We start from the raw sequence: 24,526 nt of genomic DNA on the forward strand, positions 1-24,526 counted from the left end.
GCAGGGAGGCTTCTGCAAACAATTGGAGGGGGTGGGAACCCCTCCCCTGTGCCACAATTCTATGCTGAAAATGTTTCTCTCTGATCTTTATGAGGTTCCCTACAGATCCTATGTAACTGCAGGAAAAGCAAGTTAAGTGGGAGGAACCTGGTCACAAGTTGCCAAAAACTATAAGGTCTCTTTTATTCCTGAGGGTCCCCAGCATGTCACAGAGGATTCTGTAGTAAAGTGAAGGATGCGACACAGTCTCATGTAGGGCATTTGTCAAGCCTGTCTGGACTTCCTGCTGACCTCATGAAACAAGCTTGCACTAGGTAGGACTTTGGCAGTGGTGGGAAAGGATTCTTCTGGGAATGAATGTCATCTGCTACTGATCCTCCTTGTTTGCTTCTGATGACACCACTCTCCAGAATGAATGAAAGAAAGAAATATTTATGAGCTGCCTGAGGTACTTTAAAGACCAATGTCCTAAATGAAATTCAGAAATGCTATGAATGATATATTCCAAAATCCTACACCAGCAATGATCTTCCCAGTTTCTTCTTCCTAGGCCATCCTGCTTCTGCAGCTGCCACCCTGCACATATTTTCCCCTTTCTTCACTTCAGATACAACATCTCACCACCCTGTCCTTGTCAGCTCCCTTTTCCTACAATTCATTCCCAGCCCATGGCAGTAGAAGAGATAACTAACAAGCAATATCAGCTCATTGAACTACTTGGTCCATCTGAATCTACTCAGAAAGACAGGAAAAAAACTGGCTTCAAGTGAGGTCATTCTGTCCTCTGCTTTCTTCACCTCAGAAAAAAGAATGGGTAAATGGAATTCACAAACATTTAAAGTCCTCTTTTTTTGACAACATGAATGGCATTTTTCTCGGCACAGAATTGGTCAGGGGGGGAGATTTCACAAATTGCTACTAGTTCTGTGCTGTGACATATTCTAAAAACACTATATTTTAATCAAAAATCAAAACACTAGCAAGACAAATGAAAGGTCAGACACATACAATGAGGTTCACTGTATTGAAACCAATAGTTAAAGGGGTACCGTACTCACTTGTAGTAAATGTCTGTAACAAACCTGTTGAGCTTTGCACTGCCTGTGCTTCCGGCTGGAATCAAGAAGAAGCCAATCAATAACAACGGTGCGATTTTATTTTGGTTTACAGGAGGGAAGGAAGAAAATCCCTGAGTGAAACTCCCTAGTCCATTAGTATTAAAGGTGAGTAATGAACGAGGGGGCCCCTTTTCCAATTCCAGCCTGGCTTCTGAATGCAGCAAAAGCAACTGTTCTCCTGACCTGCTGTTAAGTTCCATTCCACTTTTGTTGTCCCCATTTCTAAATGGCAAGAAATATGAGAATCAAAATACTCCAAAAGACCAAGGTTAGCTGTGAATATATTTGAAAGTGTGCCCCTAATGTCAATTTACTTATTACATTTTAACTTTCCACCAAGAAACTCAAGGCATTTTATTTTTTGTATAATTCCACAAGCCCTTCTTCAATAAAAAAAATTAACATATTTAGCGGGTTACATAATGTGGGTTGTGTGGTTCCTCCATTTTTCCTTCTGTGGCTAAGAGAATCAGTGGTGCTTTGAGATTGGAAAGCCAACAGAACCCCACTTATCACCCCTCCTGTGCAGCTATGGGATACTACTTTAAAGGTTTAAAGGAACCAGTCCTGGGAAACATGCTGCCCTTCACATACGCAGCCATTTAGACAGAATCCCTTGTAGTTAACACGTAGATTGATATTTACTTTCAACAACAGAACTGCAAAGCTGTACATGAGTTCTGCCAAAGTGTAGCCCTCAAAGTGAAGATGTGGAATCGGTGTTTGCCAATATCTCTCTTAAAATTAACATAATTTTTATTAGTTTGGAGAGAGATCAGAGTGAGCAGGAACAAGCGGGATTCTTTTGGAATACAAAAACAAAAAACTGCTTTGCAAGGATTTCATATTCTTAAACCATTTGTATGGGCTGATCCTGGCCTGGCCTTTGGTATGCCTGGTTTTGAAGAAATACTTCCCAGTTCTTCGCTCATATTTCTCAATGTCGCTTGACAATATTGGTGTAGTAATTAAGAGCAAGTGGACTCTAATCTGGAGAACCAGGTTTGATCCCCCCCCCCCCCCAATGAGTGCAGGACTCTTATTTAAGGAACGGGATTTGTTTCCCCACTCCTCATTCCTGCTGGGTGACCCTGGGCTAGTCACAATTCTCTGGAACTCTCTCAGCCCCACCTATCTCACAAGGCATCTGCTGGGGGGGGGGGGAGGAAGGGAAAGGAATCTGTAAGCCCCTTTGAGTCTCTTTACAGGAGAGAAAGGGGAGTATAAATCAAAACTCTTCTTCTTCTAGAGTGGGCATCTATCATGAATCTAGGCTGCTTCAGGTGGCAGATTTTAGGGACTAGTAGATATATATATAATTATTATTTAAAATAACATAAAATAAATTTGAATTTTGAGTCATTTATTAAATTTACATTTTCCTGATGCCATCCTGAAAGCAAGCCAAATGTGATAAAATTTGGGTTAAAATTTGACCCAAATTTAGAAAGAAATGCTTTCTGGGGGGAAAAAGTCATTACTTGGAGGCCAATTTTTTTTTCTGAATAAAGTTTTTTTTGCAACCAATTATTAATTTTTCAAGATGCCATTTTAAACTTTTCAAAGGTAGCATTTCCTGCCTCATAAACCTTGTGAAATGAGTCTACTTAATAACACTAGTGCATGACAATCCTTTTGAAGGAACTGATCACTGTGGACAAATTGTATGGTCACGTGCCATTAGTCAATCATTAGGCAGAGAAAAGACATGGAAATGATGGCCCTGAGAGCTGATAACTTCTTAAGATTTGCTGAGTCTTTTTTTTTTTAGAAGGGACTGACAACCATAAACCTTCTTTGGCTGAGAATATTATCCTATTTGTACCTAGAGGCATCTTTATTATTATTATTATTATTATTATTATTATTATTATTATTATTATTATTATTATTATTATTATTATTACAAAACAGTTATACACAGCAAACAAGATCAATATGCTGGATTTTGTATTACATCACACGTCGGACACTTCCCAAGCATCTAGGACTGTGTCATGTATCGACGAATAATGCGTGCAGAGCCGAGTAGGGTGGCCTTTTGCAGCTGACATATGGTGATTTTGTCAGCGCCAATTGTTTTTAAGTGCCGTTCAAGATCTTTAGGCACTGCACCCAGTGTGCCGATCACCACTGGGACCACCTTTACTGGTTTGTGCCAGAGTCTTTGTAGTTCAATCCTTAAATCCTCGTATCGTGTAAGTTTTTCCAGTTGCTTCTCATCAATCCTGCTGTCACCAGGAATTGCAACATCAACTATCCACACTTTCTTTTTTTCCACAATCGTGAGGTCAGGAGTATTGTGTTCCAAAACTTTGTCAGTCTGAATTCGGAAGTCCCAGAGTAGTTTTACGTGTTCATTTTCAGTGACCTTTTCAGGTTTGTGATTCCACCAGTTCTTTGTCACAGGCAGATGGTAGTTGTGGCACAAGTTCCAGTGAATCATCTGAGCAACAGTATTATGCCTCTGCTTGTAGTCCATCTGCGCGATCTTCTTGCAGCAGCTAAGTATTATTATTATTATTGTTGTTGTTGTTGTTATATAAAGCAATATAGCAAAATACTGCTAGAATACTTTGTTAATTTGAAATAAAAACAGGAGTTCAAGACCATGGACCTGAATATCACACGCCTTCTATCAAATCTTATGGTTGAATGCTTGGAACACAAATCTTGCTCTTTTTCTGGGAGTATGTGTACTAGTAACTGGGAAGACAGCACAAAGTACATCTAATACGTTACTTTTTTCTGAAAGTGGGAATTCATTTTCATGCAGCAAAATAACTCTTAAAGGAACCAATACAGATGTGAACAGAGAGATTTTCTCAGAACAGCTGAAGGCTGTGTTCACCGGATTTTTAGCCTGACCTTATATAAAATAACAATTTTTCAAGTCTGAAGAGTAGAGAGAGAGATCACACTCTTCTAGAATTGCAGCATTTCTCTCCAATTTAAAAGAACCCATAATGTTCATTTACCAGCTTTTGCTTACAGAAACTATTCAAATATAACCTCTCTTCCCTTAATTACCCTTATTTTATAACCAAGACTCCTTTCTTGGCAGGAACATATAAAAGAGAATGAGTCAAACATAAGCCAAATTCCCTTGGTTCTTGCTGATCCTTTCATAACTAACTAAGCGTAAATAAGGATTAAGCACAGCTAACTTTGTTTACTGTTGAAATAGTGAAACCCATGTTAGATGAGCATTTACAAGGACATATTGTCTCAGGCCTTGGGAGATCCAGCTCTCTGCAGAAATAATTTGTAACTGTCAAATGTTTATCATTTACTGTGTTTCAAACTGGGTAACTCCAGGAACTAAAATGAAGTCAGCAGATGGTGACAGAAATTAAACTCATGATATGGTTCAGTAATCAGTGAGCCAAGGAAAGACAGAGGTGCTCTCCTTTTACCCATCAACAACTGGTACCCTTGCTATATTCCAAGATGAAGCATGCTAGCACATATTGTCTCTCTCTGCAGTACCCCACCAAAGTCAGCTAAAACAGCTAACTAGAAATCTAAGCCACTTTGAAATCTAAGTCCAGTTCCAAGCCCATACTGTTTCACAAATCAACAAAGGGGGTTAGAATTCACAAATACATTTGAACAAAACACTCAGGGGAGCCACTGCTCTGTGGCTACACAACAATGCAGCCAAGGCTCAAGACATCTATACAAATAAGTAAAAAGATGGAAAAGCATAAATATTTAATTAACACTGAGATGTCCTAAAACAAGTTTATATTGGTTTAGCTAGCAGGCAGTTCCAATTTTTTCCCCAGGGCTGCTACTGGACCCCATCCTAGCAGGAGATATACAGATTAAATAGAACATTAATCTGGACTCGGCCATGTCCAACAGAGCTGCTGCCTTTTTCTGAAAAGGACAAGGTAAATGACAACATTTGGTGCAGTGCTGCAATATCTGCCTTATGTTCCATATCATCTTCCTATTTAAAAGCCTCAGTAACGCAGGCTATATTTCCCAGTCTTACAATTCAATCACATATTTATTAAATTGTGGCACAGAATACCCACTAACTGCCCCTGAAAATTTCCTTGTGAATGGTGTGTCAGTTTATTGATTCTGGCCCCTTCCTGTTCATTCTGTTCAAATCCTTATTCTGCTAGGCATGCAAGAGTATTTCTGTGCTGCTGCAGGTCATAATTGAAAAAGAAATGCTCAATATGACTCATACATTATTCAACTTATCAGCTGCCCAAGAGAAAAAGAGAAGGAGAGGTGTTTGCATGTCTACCTCTCTCCCTATCGACAACAGGATGTGGAGTAAGAGAGATGGAAGCAGAGAATGAAGGATGATGCAGGAAAGCAACTGCTATAGAACATTTGCTCATGTTTGGATTCTTGGCTCCCGCTTGCCTCTTAATGATGCACCAAACCGAATTTGTTAGCAAACAGAAAGGATGACACAATGCATAGCAGAAATATAAATCAAGCTCTCAGATTAAACTGTTGAAGGTATGCCATCAAGAGGCATACTGCCCAAAGGGACATGGGGTAAACCATGTCTCCCAGCACACACCATTCGGTCACATGGGAGGCACTGGGAGCCGGCTGGGTCCCCGCACACAGCCTCTCCCATGATGGGAGACCTGACCGGCGCCCAGTGGTCCTTCGATACTATCAATCATGAAAAAAAAACCTATACCCAAACTACATAGAATGCCAAAAGTGCAAAATTTAATACAATAAGAAAAGTGCAAGCATCTCAGAACAGGCTACAGAACCAGCCAGAATGTCTAAGACAATTATATAATCCACGATTGTGCAAAGAGTCCAAATGTGGGACAAGCTTGCTGCCATTGTCCATTTCGGGGTAAAATTATTCCACTTCCTCAGCAATAGATTTTAATCTTGCCTGTATATTTGGAAGGCGCTATCATGGGATATGCTGTGCATTACAATGAATTCATAGATGTGACAATTTCCATTAGGCTAAGACATATCATATTTGGAAGCTAAAAATGGAATAATTCTACCACAAAATGGGCAACAGAGGCAAGCTCTTCCCATGCTGGACCTTCCGAACAATTGTGGACTAAATGTCTTAGACATTTGGCTACATCTGTTCTGAGATGCGTGTACTTTTCTTGTTGTTTTAAATTTTGACTTTTGGCATTGTATGCAGTCTGGGTATAGTCTTTTTGTTCATGATTGATTGTCTGTACAATATACCTCTGTTCATTACATGTACATCAAATCCATTCTATGCCATCAACCTCACTGAATGACTGTGTCACAGCCCCATCTAATGGGCATGGATCCTGGCTTAGAAATGGCATATGTGAGAGAGAAGGCTAGTCAAGCATGAGCTGGAGGAATCAAGGAAACAAGGGGTATGGAGGTCAGTCCACAGGCCAGCTCTGGCCAGATAGAGCTTCGGACAAGATTGGCTGTGTTAGCTTCCCTGGGTGGCTAAGGCATCCCGGTAAGGTTAGGCCAGAACAGCTGGAGAAAGTCAAGGAAGCATAACCAGACCCCAGATCCAGTTTTTGAGACAGGCTTTAAAGGCTGTAGTGTGCTGGATTTGGGAGGTGGATGGGGGCAAGAGAGTAGAGGCTTCAGAAGTGTATGTGTAGGGAATGGCATCTAACTCCTTACTGTGGTGGCACCAAGGCTGTTGTGATGGTGGCAAAAAAGAAAAACTTACTGCCTACTCAAAAATCCCTAGTGATGGATGGGTTGAGGGTAGAGGCACACCCACTCCCTAGTTTGTTGCAGACGCCAGCACTTCAAGCACGGTGCTCAATGCCTGCAGTGACAACCAGGATCACAGTGACCTTTAGTCAATCTTTATCTGTCTTGCTTCCTCTGCAACCTAACTTCCAATTTAAGGGGGAGGGTGACTGATGACTCTTGCTTGCACAATGCTCTCTGTTGCAAGTGTTCATTTGCACTAGGAGAGCAGCATGCATGGGCTTGTATTGAACATAAGTAGATAAGGAGATTGGGGTGAAGAGAACTTCAAAAATAAAAAGCCGGTTTTACCACCATACCTTATCTATACCACACTCTGTTCCTCCCCCATTTTAGCACCCACAGGTAGTCTGACTACTTTTCAGAAGTACATTTAGACTACTTCATTCAAAATATAAGCCACTATGTTGTTGCACTGAGAGTTGTGGAGTTAGACTGGAGAGGCTCTTATTCAAATTCTATAGAGCTATGAAACTCTCTGGGTGACCATGGAACAGTCATTTCCCTCTTAGTATAACCTACTACACAGTTCTGTTGAGAGGAGTGGAAGGAAGAGAGAAATTCCTTGAAAGAAAGGTGGGATTAAAAAATCATTTTTTTTCTTTACAAATGTATTTCATTCATATGTGACTCGTCCAAGGTCACCCAGCAAGCTTCCACAGCAGAATGGGGATTCAGTCCTGAGTTTCCCAGGTCATAGTCCGACACTCTACATGAAACTGGCTCTAACACAACACTGTATTACCAATACAATGCTGTAAACCAGGTCCTGCTCTAAACACCCCCTCCAAACACACACATTATGTGCAGCTCCTGCTCCATGTAAATATGATCCACAAGAATACTTTGCCTCATCTTTCCAGGCACTTAAATTCATGTTCAAAATAATTACAATATTATACTGAACCTGTTGTGGAAAAAAAGCACAGTGATCAAAACATTAACTTTTAAATACAGCAGTTAAACCACCTACCTTCTAACACTGTCAGTTTGGCACTGGTGTTTATCTCCTCAACACTATTGGTAGCTGTACACTCATAGATTGCTTCATCCCGATTGATGCGCAGTGGTTGAATTCGTAGAACAGATCCAGACCCATCATCAAATTCAATCACCTTTTCCAAAGAGAAAGACAGATTTGTTATGCTTGCTGAACTGTCAATTAACTGCAGGGCTTGAAAGATCTCTCATATGGAACTTCCTCACTGGAACTTCCCCCCTGGGATTACAGGTTACCCCAGTCATAGCTAATGCTAACAAGAGCTCACAGTGAATCTGGTTTGTGAAGTTTAAACTCTAGTTTACAACAAATTAATTAGCAATAACTCTGGGGAAATTGGTTGTTGATGTGAAGCTTTAACCAAAGTTAAACTGTATTGTTGATGGCTTTTACGGCTGAAATCAACTGGCTGTTGTGAGTTCTCAGGCTGTGTGGCTGTGGTCTGGTAGTTTTTGCTCCTGTGGTCTCACCCAGATCTATGGCTGGCACCTTCAGAGGTATGTCATGGCAAGATGTATTTCTCTTCATGGCCACAGAGAGAAACATATCTCACCATGACATACCTCTGAAGATGCCAGTCATAGTTGAGGGCAAAATGTTAGGTGCAAATACTATCAGATCATGGCCACACAGCCCAGAAAACCCACAACAGCCAAAGTTAAACTATTCTCACTGGAGCAGAGAGACTTGGAGGAGACTTGCATGTTCCCAGAAACACTAGTTATATCTGCATTTGCCCATAGCAAATTCCTAAGATATGCTTCGAAATATACATGAAACAACTATTTTAATCATTCACAACTGCCTTAACATAAAGTGTCTGCTGTTAGGGGATAGACTTGCCACTTAATTGCCTTAACAGAAAGAAAACATGCCAGCTTGATTTAGTGAAAATATTGCAATAAAGATTCTAGGAAAAAAATCACTAGCACAAACACCTGGGTCTTTGGTGAGGAGCAATCTGAGACCATGTCAGGGTTTTAACAGTCAAAACAGACTATTCAGAACTTTTAAAAAATGATTAAATTTAGAACTGTATAGCTTGAAGGATGCTAGAAATAGCACTAATTCTAAATTATGGATGTCATTGCTTTGAAAAATCTCTTAGAATCGGGTTGCTCATAATTGCTTTATCAGCAAGGACACAACAATGAAGAAACTGGCGTGACCATAACTATAGGATTTGCCATGAAGTTCTGTTTCTTTCATTAAATGGTAGAAAATCCAACATATAAAAACACTTTACTCAAACAACTGAAATAAACTTGGATACAGATTAGCAAGATGGTTTTATGTAGAAAAAACTGGAGTCTTTTTGCACCCTGAAGGCTAACAAGATTTTATTCTAGCATAAAGCTTTCATGGACTATAGCCCACTTCATCAGAAACATTTAGTGAGTCCTCACTGGGCAGACATATTTATAATATTTATAGCCTGCCTTATCACCATGGATTCAAGGCAGTTACCAAAACAAGTTACAAGAACACCAAATCATCTTAACAGTCCATCAACAAGATGAAACAACAACAGGATAAAAACATACAGGTTTAAAATGCAGCCAGGTCCAGCAAACAGTTTATTCTACTCTCTGAAATAAAACCTTTTTACATACCATCCTAAATGAAGCAAGTGAAGACACTTTTCATGCCTATTCTGGTAAGCCACTTCATAACACTGTACCTACCACAAAGAAAGCCTAACTGTCAGAGGCATATAGGGGGAAATGGCACCTGGGGTAACACCTGCTTAGGGCGCCCCCACGCCCCTTTCTACATGCCCCACTTACCTTAGCTGGTGGAGCCGGGCCTGGCGGCAGGCAGCTCAAGCTAGCGCTGCAGTTGCAGGCCTGTCAGGAGGGACGTCAGGGAGGGCTGGAGGTGGGCTGAGTTGCAGCTGCAGACTGGCTCCTGCCCTGTGGCCACAGCTCACAACTCAGGCAGGTGCCTGAGGTCAGCGCCTGCCTCCTCAGCCTCCCTGATGACAGGGAGGTTGGCTCTCGGGCAGGAGCCAGCCTGAGGCCACAGCTCAGCAACTCACAGCTCTCGGGCAGAAGTCAGCCACAGCTTGGCAACAGATAGCTCAGGCGGGCGCCGTGGCAGCAGCTGGCCTCCCTGTCAGCAGAAAGGCTGGGGAGTGCAGGAGCTGACCTGCAGCTGTACTGCCCACCTAAGCAGCATAGAGGGAGCTGCTGGGAGCTGGCCGGGTCCTGCAAGAACACGGCCAGTGTCCTCCCATGTGAACCAATGGAATGCACCCAGGGACATGGAATACCCCATGTCCCCATTGGCGGTACGCCACTGCTAACTGTGGCTAAATGGACAGGAAATCAGCAGGAGAAGGCTGTCTGAAAAGCATAGTATTGTTTCAATTGTTTCAATAAGGATAAGTTTCCAGGTCATGAAATAAAAGTAATAACTAGCACTTTTACTTGGCCCTGAAATGCCAAGTGCAGAAGAAACAAAGCAGGAGTTATATTTTCAGTGTAGCACATCCCAAAAAGTACTCTCAATTTTCCATTTTATACCAACTGAAGCTATCTTCAAAGGTAGGTCCACAGAAAGTCTATTACAGCAGTCCACTCTGGAGGATAAAATGTGACTAGGTCTGTAGAGTCTAAATAAAGGGCCAGTATATGAGTTAGATGTAAGTGAAAGGTGTTTCTACCAACACCTCCAACTTGTTTATCCATCATCCAATACAAGAGAACCCACAAGCTCTTAAATTGGTTTACTATGGAGAGTTTAACCCTGTCTAAGGTTGGTAAATCAGTGCCAGCCAAACAATCTGCCTTCCCAATCATTCCCTCTGTTTTGTCTGTATTAAGCTTGTTCACCCTCAGTCATTCAACCCCTACCCATTTAACACTGACCCAGTACCCTTCAAACTGCTTCTGGAAGCTTAGATACTGAGCTGCAATGCTGGATCACTATTGATAACAACTCTGTGAAGCTTCTGCTCTTGGTTAAAGCTAAAGGTGAAAGGTGAAAGGAGCACTGGAATGACATGAACCCTTGAGACAACCCACACACCAGGTCCCAACTATTTATTTATTTACTTGATTTTTATCCTGCTGTTCCCCACCAAAGCAGGCTCAGAGCAGCTTCCGAAATATAATAGAATTACAATGTATTGTCAAAGGCTTTCACGGCCAGATTCAACTGGTTCCGGTGGGTTTTCCGGGCTGTGTGGCCGTGGTCTGGTGGATCTTGATCCACCAGACCGCGGCCACACAGCCTGGAAAACCCACCAGAACCAATAAAATTACAGTTTATAAATACAATAACATTATGGCATGCAATAATAAATAAAATTAAACTACAGTTTACAAATGCAATAACATGACATACAATAAAATTACAAATTTAAAATCATGTAGTGCTTAAAATTACACATTTAAATTCTTATGGTGCTTAAACCAACAAAGGGTGGAGGAGTTTCGAGACAGTTCCCCCACCCTGTGACTAACATATAACCCCAATCACTGTAACCAGAAGAGGAGGAGACTGGGGGCGGGGGGGAAATGGAAGCCAGTCAGATGGACACAACTCCATTGCTGTCCTTAACTATAGGCCTGGAAGAACAGCTCCATCTTGCAGGCCCTGACTATTCCTTGTTGTAAAAGAAAAGAATAAAGTCAACAAAGGCCAACACTTCCATCACAAACACTGATTGTAGTCCATCTACCCAAATGTTGTGGTTGACCATATCAAATTACTGAAAGAATAACAGTATCACCAGTGGTTGATTGCCATCATTCAACTGTAGCTTGAGGTCATCAACCAAGGCCAATAATGTTCTTTCAGCCTGGAATTCCAGCCTGAAGCCAGACAGAAATCAGCAGATGTGTCATCCAGAAATATCTGCAACTGCTCTACTACAACCTTCTCCATCACCTTGCCCCATAAAAAAAGATTGGGCCCTGGTCAATAATTTCCCACATCCTTCTTAATCAAAGATGATTTCTTAAGAAGAGGCATAACTACAGCTTCTTTCAGCCAAGACAGAAACATCCCTTGCAAAAGCAACATAATAATTTTCTCAAGGAAGATTTCCTGCTTCCAGGCATGATTTTAGTAGCCAATATGGGCATGGATCCAATTTGAAGGAAGTGGCTTACATAACTCCAAACACTTGGCTGACACAAATCAGACCAACCTTAATCTATCCACAGAGCTCTGACAAGAGGTTGCTATTGATATTTCCAGCATAAGCTCAACCTTCAAGCTAGCATCTATACAAGATTACTTTGGCACTCTCTAGAGCCATAGTCTCCACATACCCTCCTGCCCCTGTGGGTTCCACTAGCTCCCCAGGGGGATCTGTGGGCCTCAGAAGTGAAAGAGGAAATCTCATGCACTGCCTCTCCCTGGCATACAAAGTTCCCAGTTCCCAGTTCTGGGAACTGTCAGTCGATGCCTTCCCCCTTGGCCTGTTGGTCTTCCATCCTCTTATCTGACCTCCCTGGTCTTGCCTTTCCCCAATCATGGCCTCAGGGTTGGGTATGAGCCAGCTCTTCCTTGGCCACAGTGGCTCAACTCCCTGCCTGTCTTGTGCTGGCCCTGCCTCCCCCTTGACTCTCCCCTGATCCTTCCCCTCTACCACCACCAAATGCTAAGGCCTAGCCCATGCTAGTGCAACGCTGCACTTCAACTATGCCTGGCCCGGGCTGGCTCATTGGCCCATGCTGCACGTCCCCACATGGTGCAGCATGGCCTTTCAGCCTCTGCCAGCTCAGCTTCAGAGCTGCCTGCCACTATGGCAAGCCCCGCGCCATCCCCTCTTGCCTATAGCTGCCAGGGTGGTAGAAGAATGAGATTTCCATTTTTAATGTTAGATTTAGGTCCATATATTCTTTCTTGTAGGGAATGACCTGTTTGTTCTGCATAGAGGGCAGAAGAGCATTGACAGCACATGATAGCATACATTATGTTGGAGGATGAGCAAGTGGATAAGGCCAAAATGGTATAGATTATTTTATTAGGTACTGTAAAAACACTGTTTGAATGTCTACAAAGGCAAAGTTAATAACTTGGTTTGTTGGTGAGCTTGGTCCCTGGGCTTGTTAGGTAGCCCACTGTTTTTGGTAAGAGGTTATTTTAGGCTACGGTGCTATCTATAAACAAAGAAAGGTCTTCCACCCAAGGTCTGTGAGGGAAAAACACTAACTAGGACATGCTATGGGCACTGATGATACACTGGTTTGGTTTGAGCTAGGAACTGTTAAGTGACAACCAATGATACACTGTCATCAACTCTTTGGGACATGATTCACACTAGTATTCTTGGCTTTGTCCATTTGTTTTTTCACTTCACTGGATAGGACTTGTAATCCCAAAAATGTTTGATGAAAATCCTGAAGGTGAGTCTCTGTCCAAGATGTGAGGCAAATGTGAGTTAACAGAAGCTTTAGAGTGCCACTAGGATCCTGTTTGGAGATTTCCAAGAAACATTAATGATGTACTTGCCTCAAATCGCTGAGAGCTAACTTTTTTCCCTTTTTTCATCCATGTGATGCGTGGCTTTGGTTCTCCTGTTGCTTGACATACAAAAGAAGCCACACCTCCAGAAATCCCAATCTGATCCTCAGGAGCCTTCATGAAGATTGGCTTGCCTACAAAAAGAAAAAAGGAATTAAATAAAGAAACTGGTTAGTAAAATGGAGAAGGGACAAAGCATCTAATATTACAGCCTCAGTTCAATATCACAAGCATACCAAGTTGTATCAGTAATGACCACTGAACAAGGCTAAAGGTTGGATTTGCATGCTCCCTGCCTCCATTATACAGGAGATAAATTTGAGGGTGAAAGTTTGAAACTAGCTCTAATTTGTAACACCAAAATGCAGTTTCCACAATTTCTTTCTTTTCCAGTAACTCATATTCTGGCTACATATATAAGAATATAAGAATCCAGTTACTGATTAAAACAAAAAAAACAATTTGTTACTGTGCCTGCATTTGGATATGACAACACACTAGAATTAAAGATTTCTGTCTTTGATGTTGGAATGTTGTGGTAGACCAAGAGTGATGGAGCCCAGACATACGGATATTAACTAGGATTGTTCATATCATGAAAAAATTTGTTCCTAACATTTAAACAGAATCAGTGTTTAGATTCTGCTCAAACTAAAACAAAGCCACAAAGGTTTAGTGACCAAAGGAAAAGACAGACCCACCAATGGTCAATCATAGATAAAATAACTTCAAAAGCAATTTGGGGACAGGTTTTGTAGTTGTATATTCTAGTCTTAAAATTTCTATGTTTATTTTGATCTAATTAGCCAAAGGTGACTGAACTAAAAAGTTTAATGTACACTTGTAAAAAGCAATTTAAAAGATCAAAAATAACAAAGTTCTTTAAGAACATAAGAACATAAGAACAAGCCAGCTGGATCAGACCAAAGTCCATCTAGTCCAGCTCTCTGCTACTCGCAGTGGCCCACCAGGTGCCTTTGGGAGCTCACATGTAGGATGTGAACGCAATGGCCTTCTGCGGCTGTTGCTCCCGATCACCTGGTCTGTTAAGGCATTTGCAATCTCAGATCAAGGAGGATCAAGATTGGTAGCCATAAATCAACTTCTCCTCCATAAATCTGTCCAAGCCCCTTTTAAAGCTATCCAGGTTAGTGGCCATCACCACCTCCTGTGGCAGCATATTCCAAACACCAATCACACGTTGCGTGAAGAAGTGTTTCCTTTTATTAGTCCTAATTCTTTCCCCCAGCATTTTCAATGAATGCCCCCTGGTTCTAGTATTGTGAGAAAGAGAGAAAAATTTCTCTCTGTCAACATTTTCTACCCCATGCATCATTTTGTAGACTTCAATCATATCCCCCCTCAGCCGCCTCCTCTCCAAACTAAAGAGTCCCAAACGCTGCAGCCTCTCCTCATAGGGAAGGTGCTCCAGTCCCTCAATCATCCTTGTTGCCCTTCTCTGCACTTTTTCTATTTCCTCAATATCCTTTTTGAGATGCGGCGACCAGAACTGGACACAGTACTCCAAGTGCGGTCGCACCACTGCTTTATATAAGGGCATGACAATCTTTGCAGTTTTATTATCAATTCCTTTTGTAATGATCCCCAGCATAGAGTTTGCCTTTTTCACAGCTGCCATGCATTGAGTTGACATTCCCATGGAACTATCAACTAAGACGCCTAAATCCCTTTCCTGGTCTGTGACTGATAGCACTGATCCCTGTAGCGTGTATGTGAAGTTTGGATTTTTTGCCCCTATATGCATCACTTTACATTTTGCTACATTGAACTGCATTTGCCATTTCTGAGCCCACTCACCTAATTTATCAAGGTCCGCTTGGAGCTCTTCGCAATCCTTCGTGGTTTTCACCACTCTACATAATTTGGTATCATCTGCAAACTTGGCCACCACGCTACCCACCCCTACTTCCAGGTCATTTATGAAAAGGTTAAAGAGCACTGGTCCCAAAACGGATCCTTGGGGGACACCACTCCCGACATCTCTCCATTGTGAGTACTTCCCATTTACACCCACTCTTTGTTTCCTGTTTCTCAACCAGTTTTTAATCCATAGGAGGACTTCCCCTCTTATTCCTTCATTGCTGAGTTTTCTCAACAGTCTCTGGTGAGGAACTTTGTCAAAAGCCTTTTGGAAATCCAAGTAGACAATGTCCACCGGTTCACCCCTGTCCACATGCCTGTTTACACCCTCAAAGAACTCTAGTAAGTTTGTAAGACAGGATTTGCCTCTGCAAAAGCCATGCTGACTCTTTCTCAGCAGGTCTTGCTTTTCTACATGTTTTATAATTTTATCTTTAATGATAGATTCTACTAATTTACCAGGAACAGATGTCAAACTGACTGGCCTGTAACCCCCCTAGATCCTTTCTTAAAGATTGGTGTGACATTGGCCATCTTCCAGTCTTCAGGGATGGAGCCTGATTTCAGGGATAAGTTGCATATTAAAGTGAGAAGATCAGCAATTTCATGCTTGAGCTCTTTAAGAACTCTTGGGTGAATGCAATCTGGGCCAGGGGATTTGGTAACATTTAGTTTATCAATGGCTGCCAGAACTTCTTCCTTGTCTACCACTATCTTCGCTAGTTCCTCGGATTCGCCTCCTAAGAAGCTTGGTTCAGGTGCAGGAATGTTCCTCACCTCCTCTTGGGTGAAGACAGATGCAAAGAATTCATTCAGCTTCTCTGCAATCTCCCTGCCATCTTTTAGCACACCCTTTGTTCCTTTGTCATCTAATGGGCCTACCGCTTCCCTTGCTGGCTTCCTGCTTTTGATGTACTTGAAGAACTGTTTGTTGCTGGTCTTGATGTTCATAGCCATGCGTTCCTCATAATCCTTTTTGCCTCCCTTACAGCTAACTTGCTTCTCTTTTGCCACCATTTGTGTTCCCTCTCATATTCTTCATCAGCCAAACTGGACTTCCATTTTCTAAAAGACATTTTTCTTTTTTTCTGATAATTTCCTCAACCTCTCTTGTTAACCATGGTGGCTTTCTTTTTGGACTGGGTGCTGCCTTTTCTAACCTGTGGAACACATTCCAGCTGAGCTTTTATTACTGTGTTTTTAAATAACCTCCAAGCATCCTGGACAGTTTTGACTCTCTTGATTTTCCCTTTCAGCTTCCTGCGCACTATCCCCTCATCTTTGAGAAATTTCCCTTTCTGAAGGCGAATGTAACTACATTAGTAGTTGCCACTTGTTCGCATGCTGAGATACTGAATCTGACAGCATTGTAGTGCGCTGTTCCCTATCGGCTCAACAACACTGGACTTCCTGCACCAGGTCCTGGGTCCCACATAGAATTAGATCTAGGATCACCTCTCCCCTGGTTGGTTCCACAACCATCTGCTCTAAGCCACAGTCATTTTAGCATATCCAGGAATGCTCTCTCCTTACTATGACCTGAACATGCATTTTTCCAGTTTATATGGGGATAGTTAAAATCACCCATTACCACTACCTTTTTGTTTTGTTGGCCTCTCTTATTTCTTTTTTCCCATCTCAGAATCCTCTTGTGCACTTTGGTCTGGGGGACGATAATATATTCCTAATATTAAACTGTCTTTCACACCTGGTATTGATATCCACAGTGATTCTGTAGGGGAACCAGCTCCCCTTGCATTGTCTATTTTATGTGATACTATGCTCTCTTTGATGTAAAGGGCAACTCCACCCCCATCGCCCTGTCCTATCCTTCCTATATAGAGCCTGTAGCCTGGTATAACAGCATCCCACTGGTTCTCCTCATTCCACCATGTCTCTGTAATGCCCACTATATCAAAGTCCTCCTTCAAAACGCTGTAGTCTAGATCCCCATTTTAGGTCAAATGCTTCTACTATTAGCATAGAGACACCTGTATACCCTGTCTCTGTCCTTAACCTGGGATTTATGTGCTTTACCCTCAAGTCTTTTGCAGACACTATCCCTTGTCACATGCACATTGCTATGTTCCTCGCTTGTATGTGGTTGATTTAGAAAAACCTCCCTCTCTGTCTGCATCCCCATAGATACTGTATTCTGACCCGAAGTCACCTCAGCTCCTGTCGGCTTTCCCCAGTGATCAGTTTAAAAGCTGTTCTGCCACCTTTTTAATGTTGGCCAGCAACCTGGTTCCCTCTTTGGTTAAGATGAAGCCCGTCCCGTTTGTACAGGCCTACCTTGTCCCAAAAGGTTCCCCAGTTCCTGACAAATCTGAAACCCTCTGCCTTACACCACCTTCTCATCCACGCGTTGAGACCCTGTATCTCCGGCTTGCTGGCTCGCCCTGCGGCGTGGAGCGGGTAGCATTTCTGAGAATGCCACCTTGGAGGTCCTGGACTTCAACCTGTTTCCTAGCAGCCTAAATTTAGCTTCCAGAACCTCCCGGCTACATTTCCCAATGTCGTTGGTGCCAATGTGGACCACAACTGCTGACTCCACCCCAGCACTGTCTAAAAGCCTATCTAGACGAAGCGTGACATCCGCAACCTTCGCACCAGGCAGGCAAGTCACCATGCGGTCATCACGCCTCTCACAAACCCAACTCTCTACATTTCTAATGATCGAATCACCCACTACGAGGGGTATCCTCAGTGCGAGAGGATAGCTGATCACCAGTTAAGGAAGGGATCCCATCTAAGGGAGCATCTTCCCCCACCTCAGACTGGCACCCTCCATCCCCAAGGCCTTCATTCTCCATGACATCTGAAGAGATGTCACCTTGGGAGTGGGACCCGGCTGTTAGGTCCCTGAAAGCCTCGTCTGTCACCCTCTCTGCCTCTTTCAGCTTTATGATCTGGCCACAATAAGTAAACCTGATAAAACTGAAACTAGCCTATACAAAAATCACACTTATTAATACACTATGCCTGAAAGTGTTTGGGCATCCTCAAAATAGGGCATATAGGAATCTCTGCAAGATCTACTCTGTTTTACTAGATTTGAGGAGTTTACCTATTATTCCTGAAATACTAAAATACACATTTGAGATATGAATCCCCCAACAAAACACCAACACACTCTTAATTATGTTACTCATTAAAAATAATATACTGGTTAGAAAACATGGATTGGTGCTGTCTTTTCAGCAAAGAGTTAGCATTAGCGACATCTTTGGTGCTAAATGTTGAAACCATTATCATAAAGTGTCAAATGAACCATCATCTATTAGGGGACTATTTAGTAAATATGTGAATCTACAGGGAGGATCTGAAGAATATTCAACACCAAAATTCATAAGGCAGATTCATTTTAGCTCTTCCAGGTACAGTCAGGAGGCAGGCTCCACTTGTATCTGCAAGTGTCAAATGCCAAGAACATATTATCTGGAGAAAAAAAGTAAACTTGAGCTGAGAGATAAAAGCAATCGACCGGAGTTTCTTTTTCCTTTATTTTATAAACTGTGTCACCCAAAATTCAAACTCAATTCTGTAACCAGTTAAAATGCCAGGGAAAAAAGGAAGAAGAATGGTGCAAACCAAATTTGGCATTTCTATACTCTTGTCTCACCAAATGAAAAAAATGTAACTTCATTTGCCACACCGTGGATTGTCTTTTGTTTTAGAATGCTTCGTTTGGGTCCTAGTGCCTACCCAGTTCTGTTATAGCAGGCAAACAGATTTGGATCCGAATGACCCCCAAGGCTAAGTGCAGTGTCCCCACTAAAATACAAACAAGGAAACCAGAGAAGACCAGGTGGAGAAACATTTTGCTTCCATCAAACTAGCTACAAATACTGTCCAGAAGGCAAGAGGTAGTGGGAAAAGAGAAGAGTCAGATACTAGAGCTAGACTACAGCAACTCAACTTGACACAAGATGCATATCTGACTGATGAATAGAAATTGTATGATTTAACCACAGTAATGTAGCAAAAGCTTGGGTGAAGGCAGCAAAATACTAATTACCACAACATTAGTACTAGTACAGAAGCCCCAGGTATGAAAGCAACAATTACCTAACATGCATAACTAATAGTCAGTACTTCCATTTGCCCTTTAAAACTAGTTATCCCCATTTATAAAACAAAGTATGATTTATAAAGCTGAATCAGATTTACAAATAGGATCATTCTTCTTAAAAATGGCTTTCTGGCTAAACACCATATTAGAAGAAATATTTTTAATAGTTTAGCTTACAGTAGCTTATTTGTGTGAGCTAGGTTCCAGAAGCATACAATAGCACAGCACCCTAATATTCTGCTCCTTCCCACTCATTCTTATCTTTCAGCAATATAGAGGTTAAGCACAACCTGGACCAATGGACGTATTATCTAATTTGGTTATAAGCATTTATATTCCTAAATATAATAGGGAGCAGTAGTGGAGTAGTGGCTAAGAGCAGGTGCATGCGAAATCTGGAGGAACCGGGTTTGATTCCCCGCTCTGCCGCTTCAGCTGTGGAGGCTTCTCTGGGAATTCAGATTAGCTTGTGCACTCCCACACATGCCAGCTGGGTGACCTTGGGCTAGTCACAGCTTTTCGGAGCTCTCTCAGCCCTACCCACCTCACAGGGTGTTTGTTGTGAGGGGGAAAGGGAAAGGAGGTTGTAAGCCCCTTTGAGTCTCCTACAGGAGAGAAAGGGGGGATATAAATCCAAACTCCTCCTCCTCCTCCTCCTCCTCCTCCTCCTTCAACTCAATGATGCTGAAAAAACAGTAATTGTGGATTTAGCAAGCTAGATGAAAACTTTATAGCATAAATATTCTGGCATACAAATAATTTTGCTTCTTGACAATTTCAGTCCAACTAGTACATATATGGGCACTAATTCAATGATCACATGATTGAAGTTAAACCCATCCTCTCCCATATTCATATGGAATATGCATGTTTATACGTACATAGTTCTTTAACAATTTCATCCTTGAATAAGTATTTTGGTTTTGGTAGGCGTATTAATGTTCCTTCGCCATGTTTATCATAATGGTAGACTAACAATAAACTAGATGCTCTTTATTTTTAAACTACCGGTATTGCTATTAATTTGTAGTTTTAAAGCCTGAAAGATCATGTAGTAGTTTCTGTAATCTTCTGTAATAATTGATTCTAGCAACCTGTTGAAATATGTATTAATATCAGAGTAGCAGCAGTTAATTCATATCCTATGCAATATTTTAGTTGTAGTCATGATGGAATGTTACTATACTGTATGTACTGAAAAAGTGAAATGAGTGAGTGTTAAAAGATGCCTACTATGTAGGCATTTTGCATCCTTTAGAAGCCTGACCTTTTAAACTTGTATCTATCTGATCAGCTTGAAACAACTATACTAATCTTCCAGAAAATTGGATTTATTGGACAATTAAAATTCCAAACTAGATGCTTTCTTTTCTGGATTCAGAATAATTAAGTAATTATTAAGATAACATGTCTTTGGAACTGGCTGTTTTCTGGAAGCTTTAATGTCAGACTTTCTTTCAATAATGAAGGTATGTACCATTAGGCATTTTTGAGCCACTCTGGCCCAAAAGGTATACATTCTTTCAATACGTGAATTATGTCAGCTTCTCTACCATCTGCTTATTCTGACTGGTTTCATAAATATTTATGTAAAACATTTATTAGCCCTCTTCTATCTCACAGGAACTCAAGGTAACTTACTATGTAAATAAAAATAAAATACAATAAATACATAAAATATATAAAAAACCACCAGATAAAATCAATAATTTAAAACTGCTAGTATGCAGAAGAACAAATAAACTGTCATTAGTAAAACTGTCTTCAGCTGAAGTTCAAGAATGAGATGGCCAGGAACACATCCCTGGGAAGTTTGTTCCTTATACAAATATACAGAGGTCCTCTAAAAACCTCAACCATATAAACAAAACAGCCAGAAATTTTAGTACCCACATTTTCTCGTGCTATCGACTGCCACCCTGCAGGTTAACCTGCAGGAGACAGAGGAGCATAAAACAGCACATGCATCTCCAGAAATATCAAGGCCACTTGAAAGACCAAATAAAGCAGGCAAAGTGGGTGTAGCACTCCACTGAATGTTGAGAAAGACTGGCAACAGCGTTCCCCCGTCATTCAATTTGGGTGTTATATTTCTCTGGAATTTGAGATTGTTCTATCCTTATGGACTGAGGAATATAGCCTGCCTTGTTAGTTGCCACTTCGTCTCTAGCAGCACATGACTGTATTTACATGATTGTGGTGTTGTGAGTATTGATATCTTGCATGTCCATATTTCGATATTTAGAGCAGCAGTGGCGTAGTGGTTAAGAGCACGTGCATTCTAATCTGGAGGAATTGGATTTGATTCCCCGCTCTGCCGCCTGAGCTGTGGAGGCTTATCTGGGGAATTCAGATTAGCCTGTGCACTCCCACACATGCCAGCTGGGTGACCTTGGGTTAGTCACAGCTTTTTGGAGCTCAGCCCCACCCACCTCACAGGGTTTTGTTGTGAGGGGGGAAGAGCAAGGAGATTGTAAGCCCCTTTGAGTCTCCTACAGGAGAGAAAGGGGGGATATAAATCCAAACTCTTCTTCTTCTAGATGTTTTCCAGTAAAAGGTCTTAGCATTTCCTACAGAGTTCTGGCAGTCTCCTCTCAGATCTGCCTTTCTACTAACCCAAAGTACTTCTGAGTTGTCAAGATTAAGTTTCAGCTTGTTCACCTTTATTCAGTCTATTACTGATTCTAAGTACCAGTTCAGAACATCAACAGCTTCTTCTGAACTAGGTGGAGAAGAAAGGCAGAGCTGGGTATCATCCACATATTGGTGTCACTTTAGTCCAAACCTCCTAATGATCTCTCCCAGGGGCTTCATGTAGATCTTAAATAGCATGCAGGATGAAACTGAACCCTGCACAGCCCTACAGGAGAAAGGCCAATGGGTGGAGCAGGAATCGTCCAACATCCGGTTAGTAGCAACATGAAAGTTTTCTATAGACTGAAAGTATGAAAGTAAACAACACATTGGCTGATTCCACATGGGCCAAAAACAGCGGTGTGAAACTGGTGTGAAAACAGTATAAACCCTTTTACACCGTTTTAAACCCTTTTACACCATTTTCACACTGCTGTTTTTGGCCCATGCGGAATCAGCCATTGTTTCTGTGAGTGACAAGACTATTAAAGGGGCTTAATAATTATGATTGCAATAAAATTCAGGATAAAAGGATAGGAGAATTTCATTTTTAATGGGCAATTGGCTGTGTGTCTGGTATTTATTTTATTGTATTTTAATTTATACATTTTGAATGTTTTGAGTTAGAACGGGCTTGATCTATGCTTTCTATAAATGGAATGAATTCACAGAAACATTATTTAATCATCTCCTTTCTCCAGCAACCCTCGAATACCCCAAAAAGCCACTGCTGGCCTTAGGGGACCCTCCAGAACAAAACATTACAGGGAATAGCAAGAAAGAGAACTCAGCAAACGTTGACCTCACGCACTGCTGTGCAAGTGGAGTTCCACTAGATCAATGAAAATAATATTGTGAAGAAAAAGGTAAATTCTATTATAAGGATGATTAGAAAAGGGACTGAAAACAAAATTACTAGTATTGAAATGCCTTTGTATAGAATTTATGCTGTGATTTCATTTAGAACACTGGCTGCCATCCCTCAAAAATGACATTCTAGCACTGGAAGGTGTGCAGAAAAAAGGGCAACCAAAATGATCAAGGAGCTAGAACATCATGCTGAGAGGAAAGCCTTTGGAGTTTGGGGCTGTTTAGTTTAGAGAAAAAGATACTTGAAGGAGAAATTGTAGAGGTCTATAAAATTATGCAAGCAGCTGCAGAAGGTAGAGAGAGAGAAAAAAATTCTCCCCTTCCCATAATACTAGAACTCAGAGACACCCAAAGTTAACAGGCAGTCAATTCAGCAAGGACCAAAGGAAGCACTTCATTCACTGTCACAGAATGTAATTAGGCAGATTCTTAGGGGAAAGGTCTATCAATGAGCAATAGAGGCCTGCCAAGAGCTTCAGGTTGGCCACTGCATGAAAAAGGATCCTGGACTAGATTATCAAATCCAGCACCATTGCTCTTATGTTCCTCACTCCTTTCCCATACTACTACCATATTTTGTGACATCCGACGATTCAGAGGCCTAAGAACTGCAAATATTTCCCTTGTTCCTCTACCCCCTGTTGTCCATTCCAACACTGGAAAAACTGATTCCAGCATTGTAAGACCCATGGAATCTTTAATATCTATGCAGTTTGAGGGAGAAAGAGGTCAAAATCACTCTTCTGCATTCTACAGTTGTTTCCAAAACAGCTGTTTCATGTCCTCCCCTTCCAAATGTAGCCCCTCCAACCTACATGGCTACTGGTTCACATGGGTTATATGTACCTGGGAATCAACCGTCTTAGGATCAGAAATGACTGCGGGGGAAATGAGAAGAAACATATATGCCAGTGCCTTCTGATGACAGATTGCTGGATTCAGCCTAGTGTTCAGCCTAGAAGAATCCCCTGGCCCTCAACTGTATTTGGAATGTATGTGGAGGGCTACTAGGGGAGGGTACTAAAAACTGCATCCACCATTATCAGAAAGACTGGATACAACTCAAAATATTCACTGATTCACACAAGTGGAATCTTCAAGGAGCATAAACTGTATGTTATATATGGCTTTTTAAAAAAAGTTTGACTATGGCTGGAGGATAAAATTGAGCAGCCAACCAGAGGATGAGTACAGTGGCATAGCTATGGGGCATGGCGGCGGCAGCGGGGGGGCTAGATCCTCGGATGCCTAGATCCTCAGGTGCCACTCCCTGTGGTCATGTGGGGGTGCACTACAGGGTTGGGGGTGTGTGTGGAACCAACAGTATAAAGCTGGAACCAATCAGATCAGTTTGATCCTGGCCTCAGCAAGGCTGGATACCTGCAGTTTAAAGCTGGACCTGGGCAAGTTGAAGATAGCATCAAATGAGCCCACGCCCTTCTCAAACTTCAAATGCAGTTTGGGGGTGGCGCAAGCCCAGCTGCCCCCACTCCTAAGCTCCAGGTGGAGTCTGAAAGCAGGGCCAGGAATTCTTATACAATTGGGCATCCAAAAACATTTTTTCTGGCTGTAGATTTATCATTGTTTTAACTTGAACATGTTTCTCAAGCTTTGTACAGTCTGCTGTATTTGTAAATTTATTGTATGTAAAACACTGAACACACCCACCTTATTATGATACTACAATTATAGTGATCACCCTTCTTTAAGCCCTTAAAATTTACACACCCAGCAACTGGTGCAAGA

At 41.7% G+C, this 24,526-nt stretch overlaps 1 protein-coding gene across 21 annotated transcripts in view; it reads right to left on the bottom strand.

Moving 5' to 3' along the window:
• Positions 1-24,526, bottom strand: part of PTPRF (protein tyrosine phosphatase receptor type F) — a 623,992-nt gene that overhangs the window by 274,152 nt on the left and 325,314 nt on the right. For all 21 annotated transcript variants that reach the window (XM_048497079.1, XM_048497096.1, XM_048497095.1 and 18 more), the window contains 2 exons: positions 13,309-13,454; positions 7,816-7,957 (listed from right to left, as the gene is read on the bottom strand). In XM_048497079.1, coding sequence (XP_048353036.1) covers positions 7,816-7,957; positions 13,309-13,454 — 288 coding nt within the window. The remainder of the gene's footprint in view (positions 1-7,815; positions 7,958-13,308; positions 13,455-24,526) is intronic.

The sequence above is a fragment of the Sphaerodactylus townsendi genome, linkage group LG05 (assembly GCF_021028975.2).
Source record: "Sphaerodactylus townsendi isolate TG3544 linkage group LG05, MPM_Stown_v2.3, whole genome shotgun sequence".
Classification (NCBI taxonomy): domain Eukaryota; kingdom Metazoa; phylum Chordata; class Lepidosauria; order Squamata; family Sphaerodactylidae; genus Sphaerodactylus; species Sphaerodactylus townsendi.